At 45.5% G+C, this 26,090-nt stretch overlaps 1 protein-coding gene across 4 annotated transcripts in view; it reads left to right on the top strand.

Moving 5' to 3' along the window:
• Positions 1 to 26,090, top strand: part of Slc38a1 (solute carrier family 38 member 1) — a 72,610-nt gene that overhangs the window by 36,554 nt on the left and 9,966 nt on the right. For all 4 annotated transcript variants that reach the window (XM_021216812.2, XM_029548035.1, XM_029548037.1 and 1 more), the window contains exons 5-12: positions 16,650 to 16,723; positions 18,765 to 18,857; positions 19,128 to 19,209; positions 20,229 to 20,311; positions 22,120 to 22,178; positions 22,290 to 22,400; positions 23,651 to 23,730; positions 25,752 to 25,852. In XM_021216812.2, coding sequence (XP_021072471.1) covers positions 16,650 to 16,723; positions 18,765 to 18,857; positions 19,128 to 19,209; positions 20,229 to 20,311; positions 22,120 to 22,178; positions 22,290 to 22,400; positions 23,651 to 23,730; positions 25,752 to 25,852 — 683 coding nt within the window. The remainder of the gene's footprint in view (positions 1 to 16,649; positions 16,724 to 18,764; positions 18,858 to 19,127; positions 19,210 to 20,228; positions 20,312 to 22,119; positions 22,179 to 22,289; positions 22,401 to 23,650; positions 23,731 to 25,751; positions 25,853 to 26,090) is intronic.

Raw genomic sequence — 26,090 nt, 5'->3', positions numbered from 1 at the left:
TAGTGCCCACAAGAAAGAAATTCTTGCTTATTCATCAAGATGCTGAAACGTGCGTGTGTTTGTAATTAGCTTTAGCTTTTTTGTAATTGTCATTTCCAGACTCCAAGTCTCAACCACGGGGTCAAAAATATGAAACATTTAACCCAGCTTCTTATCTCTCTGGTATATGAGGTGGTTAGGAGCACGTACTGTGTGCAAAAGTCATTGCCACTGGGTTGTAACCATCCAAGATGTACCAAGGAACTGTTTGTTTTGGAGACGAGCAGTTAGCTGCACCTTTCCTCAGAGTCATTAGAAACCGCCGGCTTTCTGTTTGCATAAGTTCATCTCAGACAGTTAGGCGGGGCATGACAAATATTTTCAGTTGGTACTAGGTTAAAATGGACTTTATGGAAAATCTTCACAAGTTCTGACTGGGAGGTCCCGCCCACCTCTGGCCAGCTCCATGCTCCTCTGGTCCTCTCAGTGGGAGCTTTGTTTTATTTGAGGTAGTGACAAAACTGGCCAATCAATACACACACACACACACACACACACACACACACACACACACTATTCATGTAAATATGTAATACAGAGTATGATCCAGGTGCCAGGTTTAAGTGTAAAATGGTATATTGGACAATATATTTTTCTGGAGTGTCATTGTTTTTGTTTTTCATCTGCACGAAACTCTGAACCTCTGAAGATCATGCTGACGTGATTACACTTTTGATTTTCTTTGTATGTCAAACGAGACATCTGTGTTAGCTCCCAGCTCCTCTTTGAAGCGTCGGTGCTGTCTTAGGCAGCTGACGTGACTGCTTTGAGATTCGGTTTTCTTTTTTGGACAACTTCTTCAGGAATGTCTCTGAGCCCTGCTAATCCCTAAAACCCTGTGACTTTTTACAGTACTATTACAATACTAGCCGTCTCTTTATTCAGAAATATGTATTTCATCAATTTCCCTTTCTTTCTCCCCTTGCCTGTCTTTTGATTTTTTTTTTTTTTTTTGAGATATAGGATTTTTTTTTTTTTTTTAAATGTAGTCCTGGTTGTCCTGGAGCTCCTTCTGTACCAGGCTGGCCTTGAACTCACAGAGATCACCTGCCTCTGCCTCCCGAGTGCTGGGATTAAAGGGGTGTGCCACTCACCACCTGGCTTTCTTTTTCACTTTTTAAATTAAAATACAACAATATAAATATAACTTGTATTGTACATTAAATATATAAATAATGTAAATATATTTCATTAAAAGAATAATTATTATTGTGTGTGTGAATGTGGAGGTCACAGGTCACTTGTGAAGCTGTTTCTCGCCTTCCCATGGTCTGAGGACCTGACTCGGGTCATCAAGTTTTGTGAAGCAAACGCCTTTATTCAGTGAGCCATCTCACTGCCTCTGTGGTTTGATTTTGTTTTGTTTTGTTTTGTTTTTAAGTCGACCTTAATGTGTCAGGTTATGTGTGGACACAGTGTTATGCATCAATGCCCTGACTACACAGCTTCTGTACCTCTTGCTCTGTGTATGGGGCCTTTGCACCCCCACAGCCGTAGGGGAGGTTTCTGTTGCCAGTTCCCTGTTTGAGAGTTAGAGGAGCCCATCCATGGAGAGACTCCTGGCTTGGGAGGGTCTTCATTATTTCTGTGAATTCTCTTCTTTCCTGCTCAGTCTCTGGTGTTGTGTATTCTATCTCCTGGTCTTTCCGTGCTGTTGGTCCCAAGACGCTCCTGTCTGACGATGCCCTTCTGGTGGGTTTGATTGGCAGTTTGTGTAGCCATGGCACTCTCTGTATCAGCAACAGTTTGCCTTCAGAGTCTTGAAGGGCTTGCTGTGGTAAGGACCTGTGTTCTTCTCACCCTGGGTCTTTCTGCATGGGTTGGTTCGGGTTTGATTTTTACTGGGAGCATACCGTGTCTTCGTTCCCACCGTCCTGCAGGTTCACAGTGGTGCCTTGAAGTGAGTTCAGTCCTGCCAGGCCCTTGAGATATCCTTTTCATTTTTTTTAATCGGTTTTATTTTGGGACAGGGACTACATAACCTGGGCTGTCTTGACTCAGTATAGAGACCAGGCTGGCCTTGAACTCACAGAGATCTGATTGCTTCTGTCTCTCAAGTGCTGGGATTAAAGACATTCGCCACCACACCTGGTCATCTTTATCATTTTGAAATCCATGGCCTTCCATTTGGGAACATTTTCTTACATTATTATGTATTGATGTATCTCCTGGTGTATGTGTGTTTGTGTGTGCCTTAGTGTGTGTGTATGTGAATATTGTGTGAGTGTGTTGTCTGTGTGAGTGTATCTTTGTGATTGTGTATGAGAGTTAGTGTCTGAGTGTGTGTGAGTGTGAGTGTATGTGTGTGAGTATGTGTATGTGAGTGTGTTTGTGTGTGAGTGGTGTGTGAGTAAATGTGAGAGTGTGTGTGAATGTGTATGTGAATGTATGAGTGGTGTGTGAGTGAGTGTGTGTGTATGTGAATGAGTGTGATTGTGTATGAGTAGTGTTTGAGAGTAAATGTGAATGAGTGTGAGTGTATGAGTGGTGTGTGTGTATGTGAGTGAGTATGTGTATGTGAGTGTGTCTGAGTGTGTGGGTGGTGTGTATGAGTGTGTGTGTGTGTATGTGAGTGTGTGAGTGGTGTGTGTGTGAATGTATATGTGAGTGAGTTTGTGTATGTGAGTGTGTCTGAGTGTGTTGGTGTGTGTGTGAGTGTGAGTGGTGTATGTGAGTGTGTGGGTGGGTGGTGTGTGTGTGTGAGTGTGTATGTGAGTGGGTGTGTATGGTCTCTCACTGTCCTTCCTGGCTGGCTGTCCTCTCTCAGCTCTGTGCTGGTTATCTGACATCCGAGAGCTCTCTAAGCATGCAGTATCACTTGGCTCTGTGTCATGGTCTCAGGGTGTTTCCTGAGGCGTCTAACACTAGTTTTGCTCAATTATGGAAAATTTCAGACGTTGAGGGGAATAAGCATTTCATGTTCCCTTCCTTCCACAAGTAGACTTGCTTGATCACTCTCGGATTGTCTTGAAAACCAAACCATCACATCGCTTTATTCACAGACATTTCTGTATGGCTCTAAAATACAAGCACTCTAATGTCATAGCTAAAACCTACAGTTAAGGTTCCTTACTGTCAAATACCCAACTAACATTCGAATGGCTCTGAATTGTGTTTTTCTATTTTTGAGGCGGTGTCTTACTAGGAAGCCCTCGCCCTGCCTCTGCCCCTCAGGTGCTGGGATTGCAGGCATGCACCACCATAGAAGCAGTTGGGTTATTCCCATATGGTCCACCGGATGCAAATGGCCGCTACACCTTAAGTCTCTTAATCTGTATAGGTTCCCTGCTTCTCTCCAGTTTCCCCATGGGATTCATTTGATGGACGAACTGGGCCATCTGTCTTATGGATTTCCCTGCTGCCTGTTTTCTGTCTGGCCCCTGTGCTCCCAGTTGACCTCTGTTCTGGGTGTGCCCTTTCATTTCACACTTAACCAGTGCGAGCTAGTGCTTCTAGTTCGGCTCTGGTCTAGATGGGGAAAAGGAGGCCAGGTGGGGCCCAACAGTCTGCATCGGGCCTGTAGATAGTGTCTCCCCTGAGATATACTTGCAGAAGTCCTTCACTCCAGGAACCTCCAGTGTGTGAGTTCTGTAGGATGTGCCTCTTTGGCTGTAAAGGTTCTCCTTCCTGCAGAGCATGGCTGCCTTCTTTGTAAGACCAACTGAGGGCAAAGGGATAGGGGAGAGTATCCTGGGGGCTTGTGTTCCTGAATGTTCTGTTTTCATTACAAGCCATGCCTTTATTTCCTACCTTGAGACTGTGTCCCTTTTAAAGAAAGGCTCTCACCATATATATGTTCCAGGCTGACCTTCAACTTGCAATCATCCTGCCTCAGTTTTCTAAGGTTACAGATATAAGCTACCATGCCTGGCTAGACCTATACTGTGTGTTGACCAATGTCTTCAGACTTTTGCCAAAACAGGAGAGGAACAACTGCTTGTATTTATAGTATATATGGGTGTGTGTGTGGGGGGGGGGGTCTAATAGCTTCTTCAAGGAAATTAAACACACTCAGCATATTTTTTAGCCCATCCTCCCATTTCCTCTGGCTTCTTGGAATATTGGCAGCACCTCTGGGGGATTCTGGTGTGAACTAGATTGATCTTGTCTTTCTCTTCAGGTTCCAGTTATCTATGTCTCTTCTCCCTCCAGAATGAACCTGGTTGTGTGTGCGTGTGCTAGCACAATTTATTAGTAAGTAAATTAATACAGTAGAACAAAGTCCTGTCTGTGACTTCTCATGAGGAAGCAGGAGTAAATCCTTGTATCCAATCCACCATTCCTAGAAAGATCAAAGATTTAATTATGCTGGTTTAGGGATACTTGATGTAGTTGGTTGCTTTTTAATCTCTGAAAAAAGTTAAGGACTGGGTAAATGGTGCTTAGTGTTGAAGCTATCGGGTTCCCGGGATGAAGCCATGAGAAATCATTATATTCGATATGATACATACACTGGAAGAGCTAACGAGGCACATCTAACCCCGAGGCGGAGGCTCATGAGCTCCGGAGTATAAAGACTCAGAAGTTCCTCACAGAACATGAAACTTCGTAGCTTCAGAACAAGGAAGCACTGACTTATTTAAAAGGCCAGCTGCCCCTGCAGCTGCTCCGAGCCAGCGAGCCGTTGGCAGCCTCGGGTATCAGCTGCTCCAGGGCCCTGATCCAGCTCACTGGCCAGCAGGGAAGGGCCTCCCAGGCTGCCCGGCTTCCATAGAGCCTCAGCTAGGAAGGCTCCTTCCTGTCGCCCTGGGGCTGGGTGTGGAGCTCTTCAAGGGGCTGGAAACTTCTGGATGTGCTTTCTTTTTCTTGGATAAGTTTCAGGTTCAGTTTTTGGACTAGCATAATGGCTGCCTTTACCATGTTGCCGTATCTAATTCAATAAAACTCAAGGAGTTCTGCCCTCTCAGAAGATCCCCATTACCTTTTGTATTTTACTGAATTTGGGGTCCATTTTTTTTTATAAGCATTCCCCAATCTTCATCTTAGCAAAATGGAGAGAAAGGCAGCCCGCAGGTTAAAGATGCACTTGTCCCCAAGCCTGCTGGCCTGAGCTTGACCCCCAGGACTCACCACGGGGAGAAGGACCACCTCCTGCCCGTTGTCCTCTGACCTCCTTGTGCGTGTGCACTGTGGGGTGTACACCTACCCCAACAGGAAATGAGTCAATAAATGCAATACAAACGTTAGTATTGAGCAGAGCATCAGTGTCGGTGGCACGCGCCCGTAATCCCATCACTCAGAGATGCCGAGGCAGGTGGATTACTAATTGGAGGCCAGCTTGGGTTATATATAGCAAGACCATATCTCAACAAACAGCTCCTATATACAATGCAAATCAGTACTGATATGGAACAATGATGTCCATTTTAATTTTTTACATTTTCTAAATATTTTTGTTGAAATTTTATAGGAATCGAGTCTCTTTAGAATTTATAATTTTCGTAGTATTAAATAAATGAAATACTTGTGCAGTCCAGTTAGACAATAAACTTTATCCTTTTCCATGACGTTTTAACACATTTTACTATCATTTTAACAGCATCACCTTTAAAGTTATTTTGAATTTAAAAAATAAAAAATGACTGAGCTGGTTGTGGTGACACATGCCTTTAACCCCGGCACTCAAGAGGCAGAGGCAGGAGTTACAAACCAGCTTGGTCTACACAGAGAGTTCCAGGACAGCCAGGGCTGTGCAGAGAAACCCAGGCTCTCACTGTAGAATGCCAGGATTCTGGATGTGTGCTTTTTCATCTGGCTTTTTGCTCAGGCTCCCGGGACTGAACTTAGGTTGTCAGCTTTGTACAGCATTTCTGTCTTCTGCAACATGTCTCCCAAGCCCAGCCTTTAGACCGAAAACCTTAAAAAAAGAGCGCAGACCCCTGATAACCTCCAAGATAGCAGCTCATCCTGGACAGTAAGCCATCCTTTGCAGCCATTAATTTCAAAACAGTGTTGCAGCCTGCAAACGTAATAGTTCAGGTTTAACTTAGTTGATTATAGTGTCAGATGTTTATCTATGTCAGATGAAAAGTTCCTGCCTTACTTGGGTAGTGACTGTAGAAACAAAATGGGGAAGGTGTCTAATAGCTCATTGTTCAAAATGTCAGGGAAAGTGTCTAAAAGCACATTGTTCGAAGTGCTATGTAGGCAGAGGTGCAGTAATTGATACCGGCCCCTAGGACTCCAGGGCTGCTATGAGAGGCGATTGAGTGTGAGGTGTGTGTGCACGTGGGTGTATCTATCTGTGTGGGTGAGGAACCGTGCAATCACTGTCAGTAGCACCTGGCAGAGAAAGAACTTTGTAGACAGCACTGTGTAGATAGAGTACTAGGTTAATAGTCACTAAATACTTATTACCATTTATTGCACAGTAACATAGATAAATATACAAACCACATTATCGCATTGAAGTCCCCACCACCAACACTGTAGGCTAAGTATTAGATCCATTTAACCCCCCAAGGAACTATCCCCGCAAACTTAACTGAGGCTTAGTAATTGTGAGCTAGAATCTAGGGGACCGGGATTCCATCCAGACTTGTGTGATCCGAAAACAAGGGAACGAGCTTTGCGGGGTCAGATTGTGCAGATTGCAGAGCTGAGGACTTACACGTCTGGAGCAGCAGCGGTTGAACTCCGTGCCTGAAGTGTGTGACAGAACAATAAACCTCTGAGTGGCATACGGCGGTATGAGTTGCTTCTCTGTTGCTGTGATAAAGAAAAGCCGTCAGGACTGAGGCGAGAAAGGTTTTATTTGGTCGTGAGGTTGGAGTGCTGAGAGGTCCAGGTGCTGCGGAAGTGCGGGCTGCATGCGGCAGGCGTGAGGAGAGCTCACATCCTTCACCACAGCATGAAGTAGGAAGAAGGAAGCAGAAGAGAGGCTCTTCCTCTCAAAGCTCACCCTCGGAGACATAGTCCTCTGTCCCGCCTAAACCTCCCCAAATGGCACCCCGGGCTGGGGACAGTATTCAAATGCCCAAAGCTATAGGAGACGTTTCTCATTCAAAGCTACCACTGTAGCTTTCCCTGGTTTGCCTGGCTTCCTCTCAAATTCAGTTTAAGAACTACTAAAGAGCCCTTTCAAAGAAGTAACTGAACTTTTAATCATCTGTTAATCGAGCTAAACACCAAGCAATAGTCCAGCCAGACAGTGCCAAGTCTACAATCAGAAAATGGGCTGAAATGCCATGGCAGGTCCACGAATATTATTCTATCACTTAGAAGAGTCACGGTAGTTCATATGCATGTGACATTGGTATGTGACACTGTTGTAGGGAAACAGTGAATGTTGGCTGGAAGGATTGTGGGCACAACCTGTGCACATCTGTGTATATTGGTCAGAGTATCTGAGCGACAGACTGAGCAACACTTCACCTAACTCCTCTCTTAATACATTCTAGAAATTTGATCCACATCGTGCTATCATTTTAAGAACATGTTATTCTCAACTATCCCTCTCTACCAAGACACGTTTATGTGTGCGCGAGTGCACATATATGTGTGGGTGCACAGACACGTGTGTGTGTGTGTGTGTGTGTGTGTGTGTGTGTGTGTGTGTGTGTGTGTTAGGAAGCCAAAGGTCAACCTTGAGTGTCACTTTTCAGGTGTCATCTGCAGAGGTTTTTGAGACAGGATCTCTTGGCGGCCTGGAACTCACTAGACAGGCTGAGGGGTGAGTCAGAGGGTCCAGCACCTGCTTGCCTCTACATTCCCGGTGCTGCGATGGCTCACAGGCCACCCCTCACATGGCTTTGCTTTATGCAGGTGCCAGGGATGAGACTCGCACAGCAAGGACACTACCAATTGAGCCTTCTGTTCTTGAACTGTCATTATCTCTTCCTGTATATTCTCAAGGGGTCGGCGTGATGGAATGACACCCCCACCGCCCCTGTGCGCCGAGGTGATAATTTTGCTCTAAACAGAGGATGGTGTTGTGTGCTACACATCACAGGGATTCTTGTGACTGCTAGCTCATCTGCTGCGGGCACTTGTAAGGAAAGACAAACATGGAGACCTCGCTCTCCCAGATGGTCCTAGGAGATCCACGGGTAGGCACATGCCCACCTCCCTTCTTGTCAATCAGTTACTTGTTTTTCAGAATTCTTGGAGTTATGGTCGCAGTTCCTTAGAAATGATCTGAAGAGAAAAATGTGGTTTCTCTGGCAGCAAAACTTGCTGGCCTCAGAGGCCCTTGTTTGGGAATAATGACACTTGAAGGGAGAAGTGACACGTTGTAGCTTGCCAGCCTCATGAATTCATGTGGAAAGGACAGGGCTAGAGCCGTTGCCCTCTATTGAAATTCATTTGATTTAGAAGCTTTTCAGAAACAGAGAAATGCTCACAATGAGGGCCTGTTTGGTAAACAGAGACGGCTGGCGAACCTTGTTTTCAAAAGTTCAGTTCTTATTTGCTTAGCTTGGGTTAAGCCTCTAATAAAGGGTTCCCAGAATTTAGTCCCTTGGGTCTCAGAGAATGGGAGCATGTGTGTTTGTGTATGCCTGTGTGCAACATGCGTGTGCACAAGGATTCACCTTGTTTATACGTAGTTACCGGTGGTACAGGTTATATGCAGAGGGCAGTACCATGGCCTCTGTTTTGTCCTTAGCTTACAAGAGACAGCTATGTGATCTTTGATCTTCACCCCATCATTCAGCTCCACTCCACAGTGCATAGAACGCTTTTCTGTTCAATCTGACTCAGAGTAGATAACGGCATGCATCCACACGGCAGCCCAGGTTAAGTACGGTTCAGAGATAGGAGTTTGCAAAGCTAACTTAAATTTCAGCTTCCAGAGCACTGGCTGACTTAATAGAAAGGAAGTCTGACCCAGTAGTCCAGTTAGTTTTGCTTTGCTCTGTTAGACGCACAGCGTTAAAGATTGACATCCGTGTCAAGGGGTTGGTGCGCGGTGGCTAAGAGAACACCTTCATGGTCACTATCCCTGATGTCTGCTTTTCAAACCCAAAACCCAAACCAAAAATGATATAAAGAAAAGACAAGTTGGGCGTGGTGGTGTGCGCCTTGGGTCCCAGCACCCAGCAGAGGCAGGTAGATTTCTGAGTTCGAGGCCAGCCTGGTCTACAGAGTGAGTTCCAGGACAGCCAGGGCTATACAGAGAAACCCTGTCTCAGAAAAAAAGAAAGAAAGAAAGAAAGAAAGAAAGAAAGAAAGAAAGAAAGAAAGAAAGAAAGAAAGAAAGAAAGAAAGAAAGAAAGAAAGGAGAAGACAAGCCATAAACTATGCATGATTTTATGGAATTCCAAGAACCCTGTTTGTCATCTCCATTTTATAGATGATAAATTGAGATTCCCAGAGGCTAAATAACCTTTCTAAAGTGATACTAAGCTTTGGAGGATTGGAGAGGGCATTAGGGGCCATATCTATTGGGTACTTCATGTCTGTTTCGCATCTCTAGGCAAGCAGAGTTCCCATGGAAACGGAGTGAGGGAGGACTTAGGATGGAGCTCCACATCCAGCAGGCTCTGGGCATTAGAATCGAAACCCAACTCTCAAGCATTTCACTTGTTACAAAGACTCTTTTACTAGGAGTTACATTTGAGGCCGGAAGCGGGTGGCGGGACATGATTTAAATGGGTAAACATCTAGATTTAAAGAGAGAGAAGCCAGTCCTCCTTGTAGGGTGGAGGCGGGATGGAGGGCAGTGTCAACATTTACACATTATAAGTCCCTCACAAAACCACAGCCCTCAAACCTACTGGGGGCGGGGCTGGGGGAGTGGAGACAGGAAGTGGATGTAAGGAGCAGCTTTGTAACTGGTATAACTTCCTCCTCAACTCTCAGGCCTCCTGCAGAGGTTCTATGTTTGTATGCACATCTCTTTTAAACGCCCCTTTCTTTTGGGGTAATATATTAGATCCAGACATCAGTGAGAAGTATTTTGCTTTCGAGACAAAAATAGCCAACCAACCTTGGGGCTAGTTTAAGATAAATTCTTTTCCTGAAAGAATTTAGACTTGTCTACAAGGAAACAAACGAAAGGTGCTGTATGTATAATTGACCCTTGTCTGACCCGGAGGCAGCCTATTAAAACCGTGGCTTTCCTTGGTCCCGATCCTAGTTCTCCGTTAGCTCTGCCATGTTGGGCGTACTCCGCAGCCTCTCTAGGCTTCAGTGATGTGTGAATGGGAACGGGGATGCTGACAAAGAGTGAAACATGAACGGTGCTCAGGATAAGTACTCCAGAGTTTGCTTTTGCTAGTAAGCAATAGGGTGCTTTATTAATTATTATTAATTACACAGACAGCACGTTAGCTGTATAGATGGATAGTGTGAGAATCAGGGACCACTGAGACATACACGCCTCTAGGCTAAGCTCTGCTTCACAGCTCACCGTTGCAGGTGTGGTCCACAGACTGCCAGCATCAGTGCCTGAGAACCCACTCCAGACTGGCCAGAGAGAATTCTCATCTCACACCAGAGTCGGCAGGGCAGGGCTGAGCGCTCTGTTCTTTAGAGAGAGAGAAAGTCCTGGAGAAAGGTGCTAGCTTCCGGCTGAGCGGCAGCCCCAGATACCCAACCTGAGCTACTTTTGGATTCACAGCAGCGGCTGATGTTTTATCTCTTCAAGGCTTCAGCTGCTGAGGTGGGAGTGTTGCAGGCGCTTGGGCGTATAATTAGAACTTCGCAGTCCACTGTCACCTCCCTTAAAGTGTCCTGACATACTTGTTGGTGATGGTGGCTCAGGAGTACCTGACAATAAAATCCCCCAATTTAAAGAGCACGTCTACCCAATTATACTGCGGCATCATCCCCACCATTGTGATATAGAACATTTTAATAGAGATAGAAGACTTTAATTGCCTTAAGTATTCTAGTTCCTTCTGTTGCTGTGTCTTTCCGTTTTATTCACATCAACTTTAACAGCTGTGTTTAATATGTTATCTATACAATCTTTTAAAAATGTGGTTTTTGTTTGTTATGTGTGTCAGGGGTGCACATACACGTGTGTGCATGCATGTAGATGGCAGATGTAGACACTGGGTGTCATCTACCTCAGTCATTTTCCTAGTTCTAGATTAAGGTAGGGTCTCTCATTTGAACACAGGGCTCACCGGTTCAGCTAGTCTGGCAAGCCAGGTTGCTTTCCCAATCCCATCTCTGCCCCTGGAGCACTAAGGTACTAAGGACTGTCACCCCCACCTGGCAGTCATGTGGGTTCTGGAATTCTGAACTCCCAGTCCTCAGGTATAAGCAGGTTACTCACCCAACCCTCTCCCAACTCCTGTCTATACAATCTTTACCCGCTATAGAGGTCTAAAGAATAAAGGGCGGTCCGTAAGATTCAACACAATAACATATGCTGGAGAGACAGCTTAGGGGTTAAGAGCACAGCCTGCTCTTCCAGAGAACCCTGGTTGGACACACATCAGGCCGATCACAATTGCCTGTCTGTCACTCCAGCTTCAGAATATCTGGCACCTCTGGTCTTTCCAACACCAGTACTAACGTTCGCCTGCCTACGTACAGATATATATATATTCAGTTAAACATAGTAATAGCAATAAACCTCTTAAAACAGATTTCAAAGTGTCTAGGGACATGACTTAGTTGGTAAAGCACTTGCCTCACAAGCTGAGGATCCGAGTTCAATTCCCGGGACCTGTTTTTGTTTGTTTGTGTGCTTGTTTTGTTCTTGTGTTTTGGAAAAAGTGTTGTGGTGGTTCAAGCTTGTAATCCCAGCTCTGCGGAGGGGGCAGATCCTGAGGCTCATAGACCAGCCAGTCTCACCTACTCAGAAAGCGCCACATCACTGAAAACCCCATCTCAAAAGCCAAGGCGAACTCCTCCTAGGGACCAACACCTGCGATTGTCCTCTGGCCTCACAGGTACACACAAGCAGAAATGCACACAGATGCACGCACGGTCACGGTCATTCAGAAGATTGTGGAGGGCAGGTGTATCCCCCAAGGACTGAGTGTGACAATATTCTTTGTGTGCTTCTGAAGGGCTCGAGCAGCCCCCTAGAGTAAATGGATAAACAGCTCATTTACATACAGTTGCTGCAGGAAAGAGCTCCAGCGTTCACAGTCACAAGACTAGGTCAGCCCTTGAGGTAAGTGTGACCAACCTGGTCACAGGACTGTCTGAGGCAGGTAGGTGGGTCTTGACTTTACCAAGATAGTGGTGTAGTCTCACAGAACTTGCAGGCAAGACCCTAATAGAGGGTTCTTTGATTCTTAGCTAGTTTGTATATGGGTGTTGAGCATGAATAGATGAATGAAACCATCAGCTGCCTGTCCTGTAGTCTACTATGAAGATTCGTAGTAAAGCACTAAGCCAGGAGGAGGTTTCTGGCTGCTGGGTGGAAAGGGGAATCCCAGCAAGAGAAGGGAGATGGCCTGGCTATAGCCTTTGGACAGACGTGTGTGTAGAAATAAAATGTGCCTCCTGCTGAGTGGACAGAAGTCACAAGACAACAAGTGACCGGCCTGTCTGACCTGCAGGTTTGGGCTTGCGTAGTTGGCTAATGGGTGGCCATTTCAGGTGGTCTGACTCTTTAACAGTCCCCACCAGGGGTCTGGAGGGAAGAAGGCACACAGCAGATGAGAGCGGAGGAGGTGAACAGTAGAGAGTAGGGAGGACTAACAATTCAAGAGGATTTCCGAGCCTTGAGAGATCAAGTGGACCACACATACATGTGCAGTTTTACACTTTGATTCGACAAGATAGAGCCGGGTAAACTTAGCCTAATCTCAAAACAAAACAAAACAAAACAATGAAGAAGTTGTTACGACTGCTGGAAAAGTTAATCTCAAAATGGGTTGTATTTTTTAAAAAGGTGCCCAACTCAGAAAATTGAGAATCCCGCCGATGCCTTGCGCCCTTTAGACAAAAAGTGACATGTCTTTCTTTGTGCTGGACCCAGGACACAGCCCTTGACGTTGGCTGTTTATTGTGCAGACAACCCAGATACTCACAAGATGAATAGACGGAAAGGTGGGAGGAGGTTAAGCCAGAGGACGGGGCAGAGGGGAGGAATGGAGGAGGGCCCAGAAGAAAAATGAAAAGCCCAAATGCAGAAGTCCTTGCAGAAATGGAGCCAGCCACCCAGCGTGTTCCCCGTCAGGCATCGCAAATGTAGATGTCCATGTTGGCGTAGAGCAAAGAGGTCCCCTTTCTGCGGCAAGAGACGCCAGGCAGAGTCTTTGAGATTGTGCTCTGAGCCCGGAGTCTAGAATTCTGTTTCCTAAACAGACTTCCTGTCCAGAGAAACAAAACCTCCTAGGATATCTCTGTGCCACATCTTGGGGGAAGAGGGTCTTTATTTTTGTTTTGGGATAGGTTCTCATATAGCCCAGGCTAGCCTTGAACATGCTAAGTAGCTGAGAGTGGCCTTGAACTCCTGGTCTTCCTGCTACTTACTCTCAAGTGCTGGGACCCCAGGCTTCTGCCTTCACATCTTGCTTCCCACTCCACATCTTCTGAGGTGTTACGGACACAAGGATTCTTCAGAGTCCTAGGCACATCCTCTAGCCACTCCTCCCACCTGTCCATTGTAGATCCCTTGGCAAAGATGACACGAGCCTGGAAGACTTTGATGACCCAATTACCACCTAGAATGCCTCCGTCAGCGGTCAACCTTTCCCTAGTGATTGGCTGTGCGGAGGCTGCAGTGAACTCTGGGTGGTTTGTGTCTTTGCCATGATTACGTACGTTTTCAACTGTTTGGAAAAAGAGGGTCGTTGTTAGCTTGAGACCCAAGTCTTCCGATGAGTAGTCACACATTCTCTGCCTTACTCTTCTTGGCTTCCTCTTCCCGGTGTCACGGTCTTTGGTTCTCAAAGCATCTCTTAACTTAAACCACCCTGGGTTTGTTAGAATCAATTAGAAAACATGGAGTCATTCTAAAATCTTAGCAGAAAGGTGCATTCTGCTGTATTTTGAGCTAGATTTTGATGTAGCGTATAGTCTTGGAGTTTTCACATCTACAGTTTGCTTTTTAGTGTCCTGGTAGAAAAAGATAGTTTAAAAAACAAAATAGGTTATGTGCGTGGGTACTTTGTGTACCTGTATGTCTACATACCACGTGTGTACAGTGCGTTGTGGAGAGCCAGAAGAGAGCCTCAGATCCCCTGAGACTGGAGCTACAACTGGTTATGAGCTGCTGTGTTCTCTTGGGAATGAATCCTGGTCCTCTTTGGAGAGCAGCCATTGCTGTCAATCTCTGTGGCCCCAGGTTTTGTTTTATGTTGGTTCCCAGTTCTAGACAAGAAGCTCTGGCTAGATGTGGTGGCTCACATTTGAAATCTCAACACTAAGGTGACTGACGCAGGGGGTTCATGGGTTTGAGGCCAAAGAAGAAGGGATGTGTTTGGGGAAGGATGAAAAAGACTCTTTAGAAACTGGATGGTTTGAGTCCAGGACTACCGGACACTCCATTGTTGTTTGACTGTGTTGTGCCGCCAAAGGTGGAAGAACAGAGTCATTTTCATTCCTCTGTGTTCAGGGGTGGGAAAGACAGGAACACTTCATTAAAATCTTGTTTGATCAGTGTTTCTTGAGGTTTGTCAGGAGTGTTCTTGCCTCTGCTGTTGGCTTAGTGACGACTGAGTATCATCTACAGAGAGGTGGGCCCCCAGAAGGGGAAGGGAAACCTGTGTGAGAGCCATGTGGAGCTCTTCAGTAGATGAGAGAGTACCACAGCTGTGTCCTTAGCTGTGTGCATCAAGTTATTCTGTAGGCGGCAGGGATCAACTCTTCTTGCTAGGTGCACCTTCCTCTTACAAGGCTGCAGTCTTCCTTCATCACTCTTGGGTCTGTGGGTGGAATGCCTGGGAGGGAGTCCAGGTTACCCTGTGCCTTGGGGCTTGTCATGGGCTTGTGGAAGTTGCCCTTGATGGTCAATGAAACTCAAAACTTGTTTCTTCATTCTTCAACATGTATGCATATATATGTGTGTGTGTATGTATACACACACACACACACAAACACACACACACACACATTATGAGACTGTCTGGTTCTTCCTTTTCTAACACAAGTCAAATCCTGTTCCATTACAAACTACTGGGTTGGTTAATTAAACAGTTACTCTGAGTATCTTCCTGCCCCTCAATCGGAATAGACCACAAAGGACTTACCATTTTCATCGGCCTCCTCACTCAGGGACCTTTGCCAAATAAGTATAAATCTGAATGCGCCTTCTCCGTGATCATTAGTGGCCTCAGTTTCCCTGGATCAGGACAACTTGGCTTCTCCTAGTGTCCTGTTTTACTGTTCTTTCTCCTGGTGTTTGCTTTGCCACCACGGAGCTTGGCCTTCCTGTTTCCAGGTCCGTTTCTGGAGTCCATCTGTCCTGGTGGCCATGAACTCCCCTATCCGTCTCTCCAAGGTAGCGCAGTTTGCAGGGGAACCAGGGCTGCAGGGAGAGCAGCCATTCTGCCCCATGTAGGGGAAGACAAGAGAGACCAGAAGAGGCAGCCTCTGGCCCCAGAGCCGTAGGCCCACAGGTGTGCAGTGGGGGAGGTTTGGGAGCCTGAGCTCACAGAGAACCAACCTCCTGAGGTGCCAAGTGCCTCTCAATCACACTCACCAGAAAATAACTGCTTTTAATTATGCTGAGGCTAAAGTGGGACCAATTTATGCAAGGCATTGTTCTTTGTGTGAGGAAGTAAGAGGTTTTGTTTGTGGGCTGGAGTTCTCCTTTTTTTTTTTTTTTTTTTTTAATTAACAAGCATTTCGTTTTTCAGTTATTATGTTTTTACCCAAGGACTGTAGAAATAATCTATACGCTCCCATGACCCTTAAACCGCCCTTTCTCGAGAGATGTCTGCTGATGAGCCCCGTGTACTAAAAACAAAGATGTGGGTCTGTTCCCATGTTGTACTCGGTAGTGGGAAGCCCCCACATGTGAGAGGAACCAGGTGCAGAGAAAACGAAATCAAATCAATGGCATAATACTCAGCTTTCGGAGAAGCTTCTGGGTGATAGGCCACATCATCTGCTGTACCTTTGGGCTGTGCATGAGGGATCAGAGCCAAGCAGTTCTGCGAAAGTCACACGGTCACTCACTTGAGGCCACTGACGTCTTGCTCTGCCACCCTGTCTGCAAAACCACCACTTCCTCACCCGGATGTAACCCAACAGACTTCATGCCGTGGCTACAAAGCCTTTCTTTCATGACCTGATCTCACAGCCCCGCCACCTAAATGTCCTCGTGGAGCTGCCTGGGTGTTTAATTACATCGCAGAGGTGCTAACTGATGCACTCGCTTAGACTCCGGGGAGCACTTCATCCCATAGAAGAATTCTAGCGGGACTTTATTTTATTTTATTTCATTTCATTTTTAGTATACAATAGAGTTTACTCAGGGCATGGGGAGGGGGAGGGGAGTTAAGAGGGTAGTAGAGACAGAGAAAGGCAGAGAGAAGGAGAGCGAGTAGAGAAGTAGAGACCGGCCATGACCATGACCACGTGGAGTGGGGGAGGGAATGGGGGAAGACAGAAAGCAAGAGAGAGAGGCTAGAGAGCTCTAGCGAGGATTTTAATTAGGCAGGTAGCCACCTTTGGAGGCTAACCAGAAGGAGACCTTTGCCCTCCCAAAATGCTCTCTCAAGATAATACAATTGGATTTATTTTCTTTGCTATAGGATACTTCTGACTTCGGTGACACTGCTGTCTATATATTCAATAAACCTACTACTGATCTGTTCCAAGGAAACCGGTAAGCTGAGACGTGTGATGATGTTGAAGGCGGGATGCTCACAATGTACGTTGTGCCATTTGCAGCGAGCTCTCCGGTGTACCCGTTTTTTCTCGTTTGAGATGACCTTATTTTAAAGGCTCCGCTCCTTCCTTAGGCCTCTGTAAACCTTGAACAAAGATGCAATGTTTTTCTGTCGTAGGCTCCAAGGTCTTAAGTAAACAGGCCTTTTATTCTCTTTGTACGTATTCCAATGAGAAAATGTTACTCCCAAGGCATTGTGGGAGTGAGCACGCTACCAAGGACGTCAAGTTCTCTGGACAGTGTTAACACCTGAAGTGTTTATTTTCTATTCCTGGGACACTGGATTATGTTCGTAAGAGTTTGACTTTTACATTAGCTAAAGCCGCGTTGTCCAGCTGCTGTATACGGATGACTGGAATGTTCTGTAATAAATTCAGGGTCTAGTCATTATCTAGTTTAAACACCAGTCTCACATGAGGCTAAGCCAAGGTTTAATTATAGCCTGACCCAAATTGCTTCTTGTGAGCCTTTTGAAATTATGAACTGCCATCAGGAAGTACAAACGTTTTATTTAACTTATTTTTGGTAAATTGGTTTAGAAATTTACTATTTATTTAAGTGAGGTGGTTGGCTACTTGAGATTTTTGCTACAGCCAGAATTCTCTTCAGGCAGATTTGTCTGCCCCGTTCTTTGGCCAGTTACATGTCTTTGAACTATATTTACACGTGATGAAAATTCTTGTGTAGTGACAAGTAGATGTTCTAAGTTTGCTGTTACTTTTAAAGCAGGAGGGATTAAAGAGAAATCACAAAGATACTTCTGTTACATTTTGCAGAAGTGTTTGACCATTTCATGCATTGATATAATGAATTTTACTAGTTGTACCCCCATTTTCTCTCTCTCTGCCTCCCCCCTTCCCACTGGAACCTTCCTTTTTCACCAGGTCCTCCCCCTTTTACTTTTTTTTTTTTTTAAAAAAGATTTATTTATTGTTATATGTAAGTACACTGTAGCTGTCTTCAGACACACCAGAAGAGGACATCACATCTCATTACAGTTGGTTGTGAGCCTTTGTGTGGTTGCTGGGATTTGAACTCAGGACCTCTGGAAGAGCAGTCAGTGCTCTTACCAGCTAAGCCATCTCTCCAGCTCTCTTTCTTTTATTTGTGTATGTGGCCCACTGAGTTTAATTCGTTTCATGCACAGTGGGAGATTGTTTACTGGAACAAGGCTGTCTGTGGCTACACCACTCAAGAAATGACCTGTCCCCCAACACCTATTCATAGCCAGTAGTCCCTCAGGGAAGCAAGGGATGTCCTGGGTCTTCCACTGTCCAGCCTTAAGTGTTCATGGACCCTGTCTTGTACTGGTGCACGGCAGCCATGAGCTCATCAACCCTTGTGCTGTGAACAGGAGACCTCACCTTGCCGCACCTCTCCCACCCTCTGACTCTTCACTCTTCCCAACCTTTCTTCCTGACATTTCCTGAGCCCGGAAGGAAGCGATATGATACAAGCTTTCCTATTGGAGGGCAAGCTCTCCACTGTGACTTTTTCTCAGCACTTGGGCCCATTGCTACCGTCTGCGTTAACCATGGCCAGCTAAAGCAAGAACCTTCCCTGATAAAGGCATTGCTGTCGTCCTGTGGTGAAGGAGGGCTGGGGTTAAAGTATGGGTGGGCTTCCCCCTTCTAGCAGAAGATAATTCTGTTAGCCTAATCCGTTCAGATCTTTAATAACCTATACCAGATCCATGAATAAGATTAGCTACTGTGGGAACTCCCCCAAGCCTCCCAGTATGACTTAATCTTTACTTGTAATATTCCTGAAACCTGCTTGACGAAGGAGAAACAGTGGTAGCATGTGACATTGAGAGTCAAGGTTCAAAATGACAGTGGCTTAACCCTTCCATTGCCAGGGTATGCATTTGAGACGGGCACAGAGTAACGTGAAGAGCCCACAGCATAAAGACGTGCTAGGTGTCTTGACTCTCAGAGCCTTGTCATCTCGTGTCCTCTCAAACTCAATTTCCAAACAGGCTGCATGGTTTATGAGAAGCTGGGAGAGCAAGTCTTTGGCACAACGGGAAAGCTGGTGATCTTCGGAGCCACCTCTCTGCAGAACACCGGGGGTAAGAATGGCCGGTTTCCCTTGCTTGGCTTGGTTCTGTGCGGGTATCCTTGGCTTCTCTAGCGCTGGCGGCTGGGCGTCCACGTGCGATTTAACGCAGTCCGAGCAGTGAGTGTCCTTGTTGCTTATGTGGCACATGGGCGGTAGAGCAGAGGCAGGGTCAGACACAGCAGAGGGAACTGACGTCACCTGTGCTCACAGAAGGTGGGCCTGGGAGCAGCTGCCTGGTAAGAAGAACTGTCTTTCTAAACTAGTTCTCATTCTCCTCCAGCGATGCTGAGCTACCTCTTCATAGTCAAAAACGAACTCCCTTCAGCCATAAAATCCCTCATGGGAGAGGAGGATGCATTTTCGTAAGCCTCTGACCTTTTTTTCTTCTCTCATTTTCGGTGTGTGGCGTAACTTAACTGATTGCTTCGTTGGTTCTCAGGGGTCGCATATCAGATAATTACATTATGATTCATAACAGTAGCAAAATACAGTTATGAAGTAGCAACGAAATAATTTTATGGTTGGGGGTCAACACACGAGGAACTGTTTTAAAGGGTCACAGCTTTAGGAAGGTTGAGAAACCACGGGCTTAAATGAAGGATGACCAAATTTTGTTTTATGAAAGTTTTTAGAAATAAAATTTCCCTAAGTCTGTTTTTCTTTTGGGGGTGGGGGTGGGGAGGAAATATAAATAAATGAGAGACATAGGAAGCCGTGTATCTCTGGATTCATCTATCACCTTGAAAATGGTAGAGCCTGAACCCCTTATCTGTGAAAGAGAGCACAGATGGAATGTTTGAACACAAAAGTACTACATGCAAAGAAGAGAAACACCTACCTCTCTCTTAAAGAAAGTTCCTGGCATTTTGGGAGAGTTTAATGATGAACTTACATCATTAAAAATGTAGCTCACCCTAGGGAGCGCTGCCAACAGCATTTGGCACATTATGTTTTGCCCTCTTGTTTAAGGGTCCTTGTCAGCCTTGTCTCCATTTCCCTTCAAGGGAAACTGTAGAAGCTGTGATGCGCTCACCCTGCCCTCCATGTTCTATTCAAGGTCAAATTCAAAGGATCGAAGAGGGAGGGAGGCCTACCTGTGGCGACTCCTTTCTTGCCGATATCATACAAACAAAACAGAAAGAATTCTCTCTTTAAATGATTGATAGGACAAGTTGTAACCTGACAGAATGGCCCATGCGCAGTTGGCTTTGAAGCCGTGATTCATAAATAATTCATAGGAATGCTACATTTAGCCAGTGGGGGAGGGGGGAGCCCCTTCCATCGGTCACATGGGAATGAAGCAAATAGAAGAGTCATGGTGGGATTCACCAATGTCATTTCCCAACTGAAGAATGTAACTTAGCCCTTACCTGCCTTCCAGAGCCTGGTACGTAGATGGCCGCGTGTTGGTGGTGATGGTTACCTTTGGCATCATTCTTCCGCTGTGTCTCTTGAAGAACCTGGGTGAGCAAAGAAAGATGTGGCCTTTGTCATGGGCTGTCCAGTCCCTGACGAGTCGGAAACAGAAAACGGACAGCTTTGCTTGCGTTCATTAGGATAGATGAAAGAAACCATCGACTGGAAGTGTTAACGAGGGCTGGTGTTAACATGAGATTAAGAACACGATACAGCTCTCTGAAGCCTTTTCACTGAGCTGGACCGGGGAAAAGGAGGTTCTGGAACCAGAGTAGACCCTTAGCATTTTCAGTAGTACAACTTACAGTCTTCTGTAAGAAAAGTCCAGAAAATGAAAACTCCTACTAAGTTGTGTTGTGTTGTGTTGTGTTGTGTTCTGTTTTGTTATTTGTCTTGTGGTATTGGAGATCAAACTCAAGACCTGATGCACGCTACCCAAATGGTCTACTACTGAGTTACATCACTACTTACTGTGAATTCAGAACAGGGTCTCCCTATGTCTTAAACTCGAGATCTTCTGGCTTTTGCTAGCTTGTGGTTTTAAATATTCTGGTCATTTATACTTAGAGATTTCAAATCTGATAATAGAAAACAGAACTGTTAGGAGTCATGTTTTGGTTTAGAGTATAACCAGGCTTAGTGACTTCTCCCATCAAAGGGAAAGTTTTAAAGTTTTTTTTTAAAAAAAAAAAAAAAAAAGGCAATCTCCAAGTCATGCATTTGGTTTTGACATTTGTTTTTGTGTTTGTATTTGGAGACAAGCATGCTGGAGCTTCGGGAATTTCATACAGTGCATAATGAAGGCAGGATCCCATCTGTCTGAAGGCTCCAAGTTGTATTTTTAAAATCTGGGCTAATTTCAATCAAATTATGTATTCAAATTCTTCCAAATATAGTTATGAGTTTCGGGGGTTGTTTGTTCATTTTTATCTTGGGTTAGCTAAGATGTGTCAGTCGATTGCACGGTGTCTATGAAGTTTGTAAGTAGGTTTTTCTTAACTCCTTATCCCTCTGCTCTCTGGGTAGGCGAGTCTGCTCCTCTGGTTATGGTAAGGAACAGTCCTTCCCCAGGGATGAGAATAATGCAGTTCATGGGAGGCCATGTGCCATTATGGAGGTTGAGGTGACCACCTTTCCTGGGCATTCCAAGAGGCATAAGACCCTCAAATGCCCTATTTCAGCATTTCTCAACCTGTAGGTCATGACCCCCTTAGGGGGTCAAATGACCCTTTCACAGGAGTAGCATACCAGATATCCTGCAGATCATATATTTACAATATGATTCATACATTACCGTAACAAGATTACACTTATGAAGTAGCAATGAAAACAATGTTTTGGGTGGGTGGGGTCACTATAACATGAGGAATTGTGTTAAAGGGCTGCAGCATTAGGAAGGTTGAGAGCCACTCTCTGTTTGTCCCCAGGGGCTCACGTCCACTTGTGTTGGCCTCTCCTTGAGAGAAGAGTTTATCAGTAGCATTTGGGATTCCCACAGTATGTGCACAAGAATGAGCCTAGGCAGGAAGACCAAGGAGTAAGTTGGTTTGGTATTAGGGTGCACCAACATGGAGGCTGAGGGCCAAAGCCAGAGTCCCCCTTTCCCTAGATTTTAAGATCTGTGTCCTGGAAATATGCCAGGTATTCCTGGAACCAAAATGCCAAGTGTGATGCTTCTATTCTTAGCCCACTATCGTGATCATTATGATTTTGCCAAGTGAACTAGCACTATCAAGTGATAGCATCTTGCTTTTGCATGGACTCGTGGGCACATTGTCGTTCCAAACTCTGCTCGAAGTAATGCCTACAAGAAATGAAGTCATGAAAGTAATTGCTATTTCTATTTTTTTTTACAGGGTATCTTGGCTACACTAGTGGATTTTCCCTGAGCTGCATGGTGTTCTTCCTAATAGTGGTAAGTTCCAGAGGAAGCGCTCTCTGCGTTTTTGACGTTGTCGGAGGCCCTGGGGCAGTGTCTTGGCTTTAATACAGTCTCCGTTGATTCTCCTGTGTCTCTCAATACCAGGTCATCTACAAGAAATTTCAGACTCCCTGCCTGAATGTGGAGCAAAACTCAACAGTCAGTGCTAATGTGACCGATGCGTGCACACCAAAGTATGTCACCTTCAACTCAAAGGTAAGCATTTTTGTTAAGTAAGGGCAGTAATGTCTCTTGTGCATGTTGTGACCACCTGTTTAGGATGCATGCCCCTTAAAAAGAAGACAGCACATCATTCCTCAGTGTGCTGATCGTTCCTATACCTTTGAGAATTCCAGTACTCTGCTGCACACGTGCGCCCTGTACCCTTGCATTCTCCTAACATTCTCTCCAGATAATTGTCCCCTCCCCTCCCCTCCCCTCCCCTCCCCTCCTGTGTGGCAGGCTGGGGGTAGGGGGGTGCTTTGATTAGTCACATCCTCAGTCCACTGCAGCTGTGAGGAGGTTGTAGAGGGAACACTGCACTTAGAAACCTTCCTACTATTATGGTTTGGTTGGCAGCCTAGAAGACTGTAGCCACCTCTGTAGTCAGTCAGACTTCGGTTGGAACCCTCAGGGGGCCTTCAAATGGCTGTGAAAATGAAGGTACCATTTTCCTGTCACAGGTTCCCGTTGGGAAGTGTTTGGGACAGTTATATCACAAGATAATTACTAATTACTGTCCCTCAGGTTTTATTTTATTTTTGTTTTGTTTTTTGCTTGTTTAGTTTTAAGGCTTTTGTTTTGTTTTGTTTTTTTGGTATTAGAAGCTGAATTTGGGTGTTTAAAAAAAAAAAACTCTTCCAAGAAAATTAATTTTCTTTCTTTACTCTAAAAATATAGTCAAAGTAGAGAGTTATGGAACTTTCTACTAATTTTATTTGTTTTAGTTATCATTTTTTGTTTGTTTCAAAACAGGGTCTCATTATGTAGACCAGGCTATCCTGGAACTCAAGAGATCTGCCTGCCTCTGCTTCCCTCTTGCTGGCTGGGATTAAAGGTGTGTACCACCACCTTCCGGTTTACACACTGTCTTTTAAGTGTACATTAAACAAGTCACATCAATTCTTGAAGGATGTCAGAGTAGCAGTGCCCTGTCCTCTAATGTCACCTGCATTGAGGACCCATATACCTGATTAGTACAGCATCAACATAGTGTCCCTGGGCTGGGGTATGCGACACTCACCGTGGGAGCTGGGTCTCAGTCCCTCATTCAGAAGAACCCCATGTCTCTGCTGGATAAGCCTTCTGAGAACTGCGGCTCACATCTGGAGACCGAAACCCTTTTAATCATCACATAATCCCAGGATTCTGAGGAGCAGGCTGATGATAGGTCGGACCTAAGACAGCAGCGTGATCTTTGTGGTCAGAGGTACCTCTCCTGAGTGTGGTCCTTTTCCTTCCTCTAGACGGTGTACGCTTTACCGACCATCGCCTTCGCTTTTGTCTGCCACCCGTCCGTCCTGCCAATCTACAGCGAGCTCAAAGAGTAAGACTCACTGCGCTTTTATACCTAGTTCATCATCGCCCCCTCCGACCTATGGGCAAGTTTCGTGGGAAAATGAACAGAGACCCATCGTTCAGTTTCAATGTCCACTGCTGTCCTGCCGGTCTCAAGCAAGCCCTGTGTTAAGGAAGCTCCGGAATGGGGAGTAGTATCGTATTTTGGGCTATAAATTAAGAAAGTAACAAGCTATGTGGCCTTAGTTAATTAACTAGTTGTGTGTGCATGTGTGTGTGTGTGTGTGTGTGTGTACACGCGCACACACGCGTGTGCTTGAGCTTGAATGCAAGCAAGCGCCATGCTGGGGTGTTCTCAGGTTCAGCCACCTACCATATCCCCTTGAGACAGAGTCTGGCTAAGCTGCTAGCCAGCAAGCCCAGTGAACCCCCCTCCACCCGATCCCCCTCCCAAGCACTGGGGTTACCGGTGCAACCTGTTATACCAGCTTTTCACTTCGTTTCTAGGAATCTGAAGTCTAGGGGTGCGCTCAGCCACCTAGCCATCTCAGAGCCATCACCCACTGCCCAAATGTGGGCATTTAAAAAAGTTTGTTTTGGTTTTGGGTTATTTTGTTTGTTTGTTTTTGTTTTGTTTTGTTTTTGTCTAAATACTGTGTTATTTAAGAGTTCGAGTATCTGTGTTGAGTTTTGTTTGCTTTGTTTTGAAAACAAATTTGTTGTTGGGTTTTTTTTGGGGGGGAGGGATGGCACGGGGGTAGGTTTCTCTGTATAGTCCTTGCTGTCCTGGAACTCACTCTGTAGACCAGGCTGGCCTCAAACTCAGAAATCTGCCTGCCTCTGCCTCCTAAGAGCTGGGACTAAAGGTGTGCACCACCACTGCCTATCGAATTTGTTCTTTTTAAGATAGGCTCTTACTAGGTAGCCCAGGTTACCCCCAAACTCACAATCCCACTCTCACCCCCACTCCCACCCCCCACCCTGTCTCAGCTTCTCTGGTGGTACACTACCAGCCTGCCTCCCTATGGACCTCCCTTTTATGTTGTCTCTGAGAGAGTTAAAGGTCTGGTTATAAATTCTCATCTATGCTTTTATAGCCCAAGGTCTTCAGATTCACTCTACATAAAGACTATCACCCACATAGTCTTAAGCTCAGAAGAAGCACACAATGGCTCCCATTCCCAATGTGAGATGTCCCTTAGCACTTGGCAGGGTTTCGTCTTGAGCATTTTTGACTCTCTAAGTTAATGAATACATGGCTAAATTGAAGGGCCTACATATATGTACACACACCTTGTTCTTCCTGTATGATCTTAAACTTAGGGACTTTCATAAGTATATCCTTTTATTCAATGTGTGTGCGTGCGCGCGCGTGTGTGTGTGTGTGTGTGTGTGTGTGTGTGTGTGTGTGTGTAATTTTGTTTTAGTGAGTAGGCACTATTTAATTTGTGACCCCCTTTTACCGGGTCCCTCCCAGTGTTCCTGTTTCTCTAGACTCCCCATGACACCTTTGTTATCTGGCAACCTAACGGGATGCTGTGGCTGATATAAAGCGACACAGGCTGTACATTTTTTGGTAGCTCAGCTTGAAGGGTCATCCCAGCCCCAGGGTAAGCCTGACCTGGGAGCTGGAACCCCCGCCACCCTTTTAGCCCTTGAATGCTTGGAGACAGCCCAGGTGTACCTGAGGCTAGGCCAAACCAGAACCCACCCCCTCACCTCTCGGACTAGAAGAAGAACATTTGGATTTTCCTGTACATGGTCACCATGGGAAACCAAAGCAACCACACATATCTTCTTAAAACTGTCCACCTTTCAGATGAGTGGATGATGTGCTTTTAAAAGCACCTGGAAGGGCACTCGGAGTACTCCAGGCTCTGCCTCACAGCACCCGGTTGGTATTAAAGAATTACTCTAAGCCACATCACTGCAGGAGGTCGGCTGATCAGGGAATGCATTAGCCTGAGCAGGGCTTCTCTGGTTCAGGGTGACCCTGACACTTTAAGTCAGCAATATAATTTTTTAAAATTCTTTTGTCTTTATTTTTAGCCGATCACAGAAAAAAATGCAGATGGTTTCCAACATCTCCTTCTTTGCTATGTTTGTCATGTACTTCCTGACGGCCATCTTTGGGTACTTGACGTTTTATGGTGAGTTACTTCCGCCGGCCATACCTATCAGTATTTAAGAACAAAGGGAAAACCCAACCCTGAAATAACTTTACTTTGAAGCCAAAGATTAAACAAAAGATCCATATCTTCTGTTTCGGTTTTTGTGTTTTGCTTTTCCTTATAGCAAATGATAATGGTTCCTCCCATGTTCATTCAAGCTGCATAGCAGAATGATTGATTACTGAAAATGACATAAATTCTCTTCCCCCCCCCCCCC

The sequence above is a fragment of the Mus pahari genome, chromosome 17 (genome assembly GCF_900095145.1).
Source record: "Mus pahari chromosome 17, PAHARI_EIJ_v1.1, whole genome shotgun sequence".
Classification (NCBI taxonomy): domain Eukaryota; kingdom Metazoa; phylum Chordata; class Mammalia; order Rodentia; family Muridae; genus Mus; species Mus pahari.
Note: the sequence above shows the minus strand (reverse complement) of the source record. Positions and strands in the feature narration are given on the sequence as shown.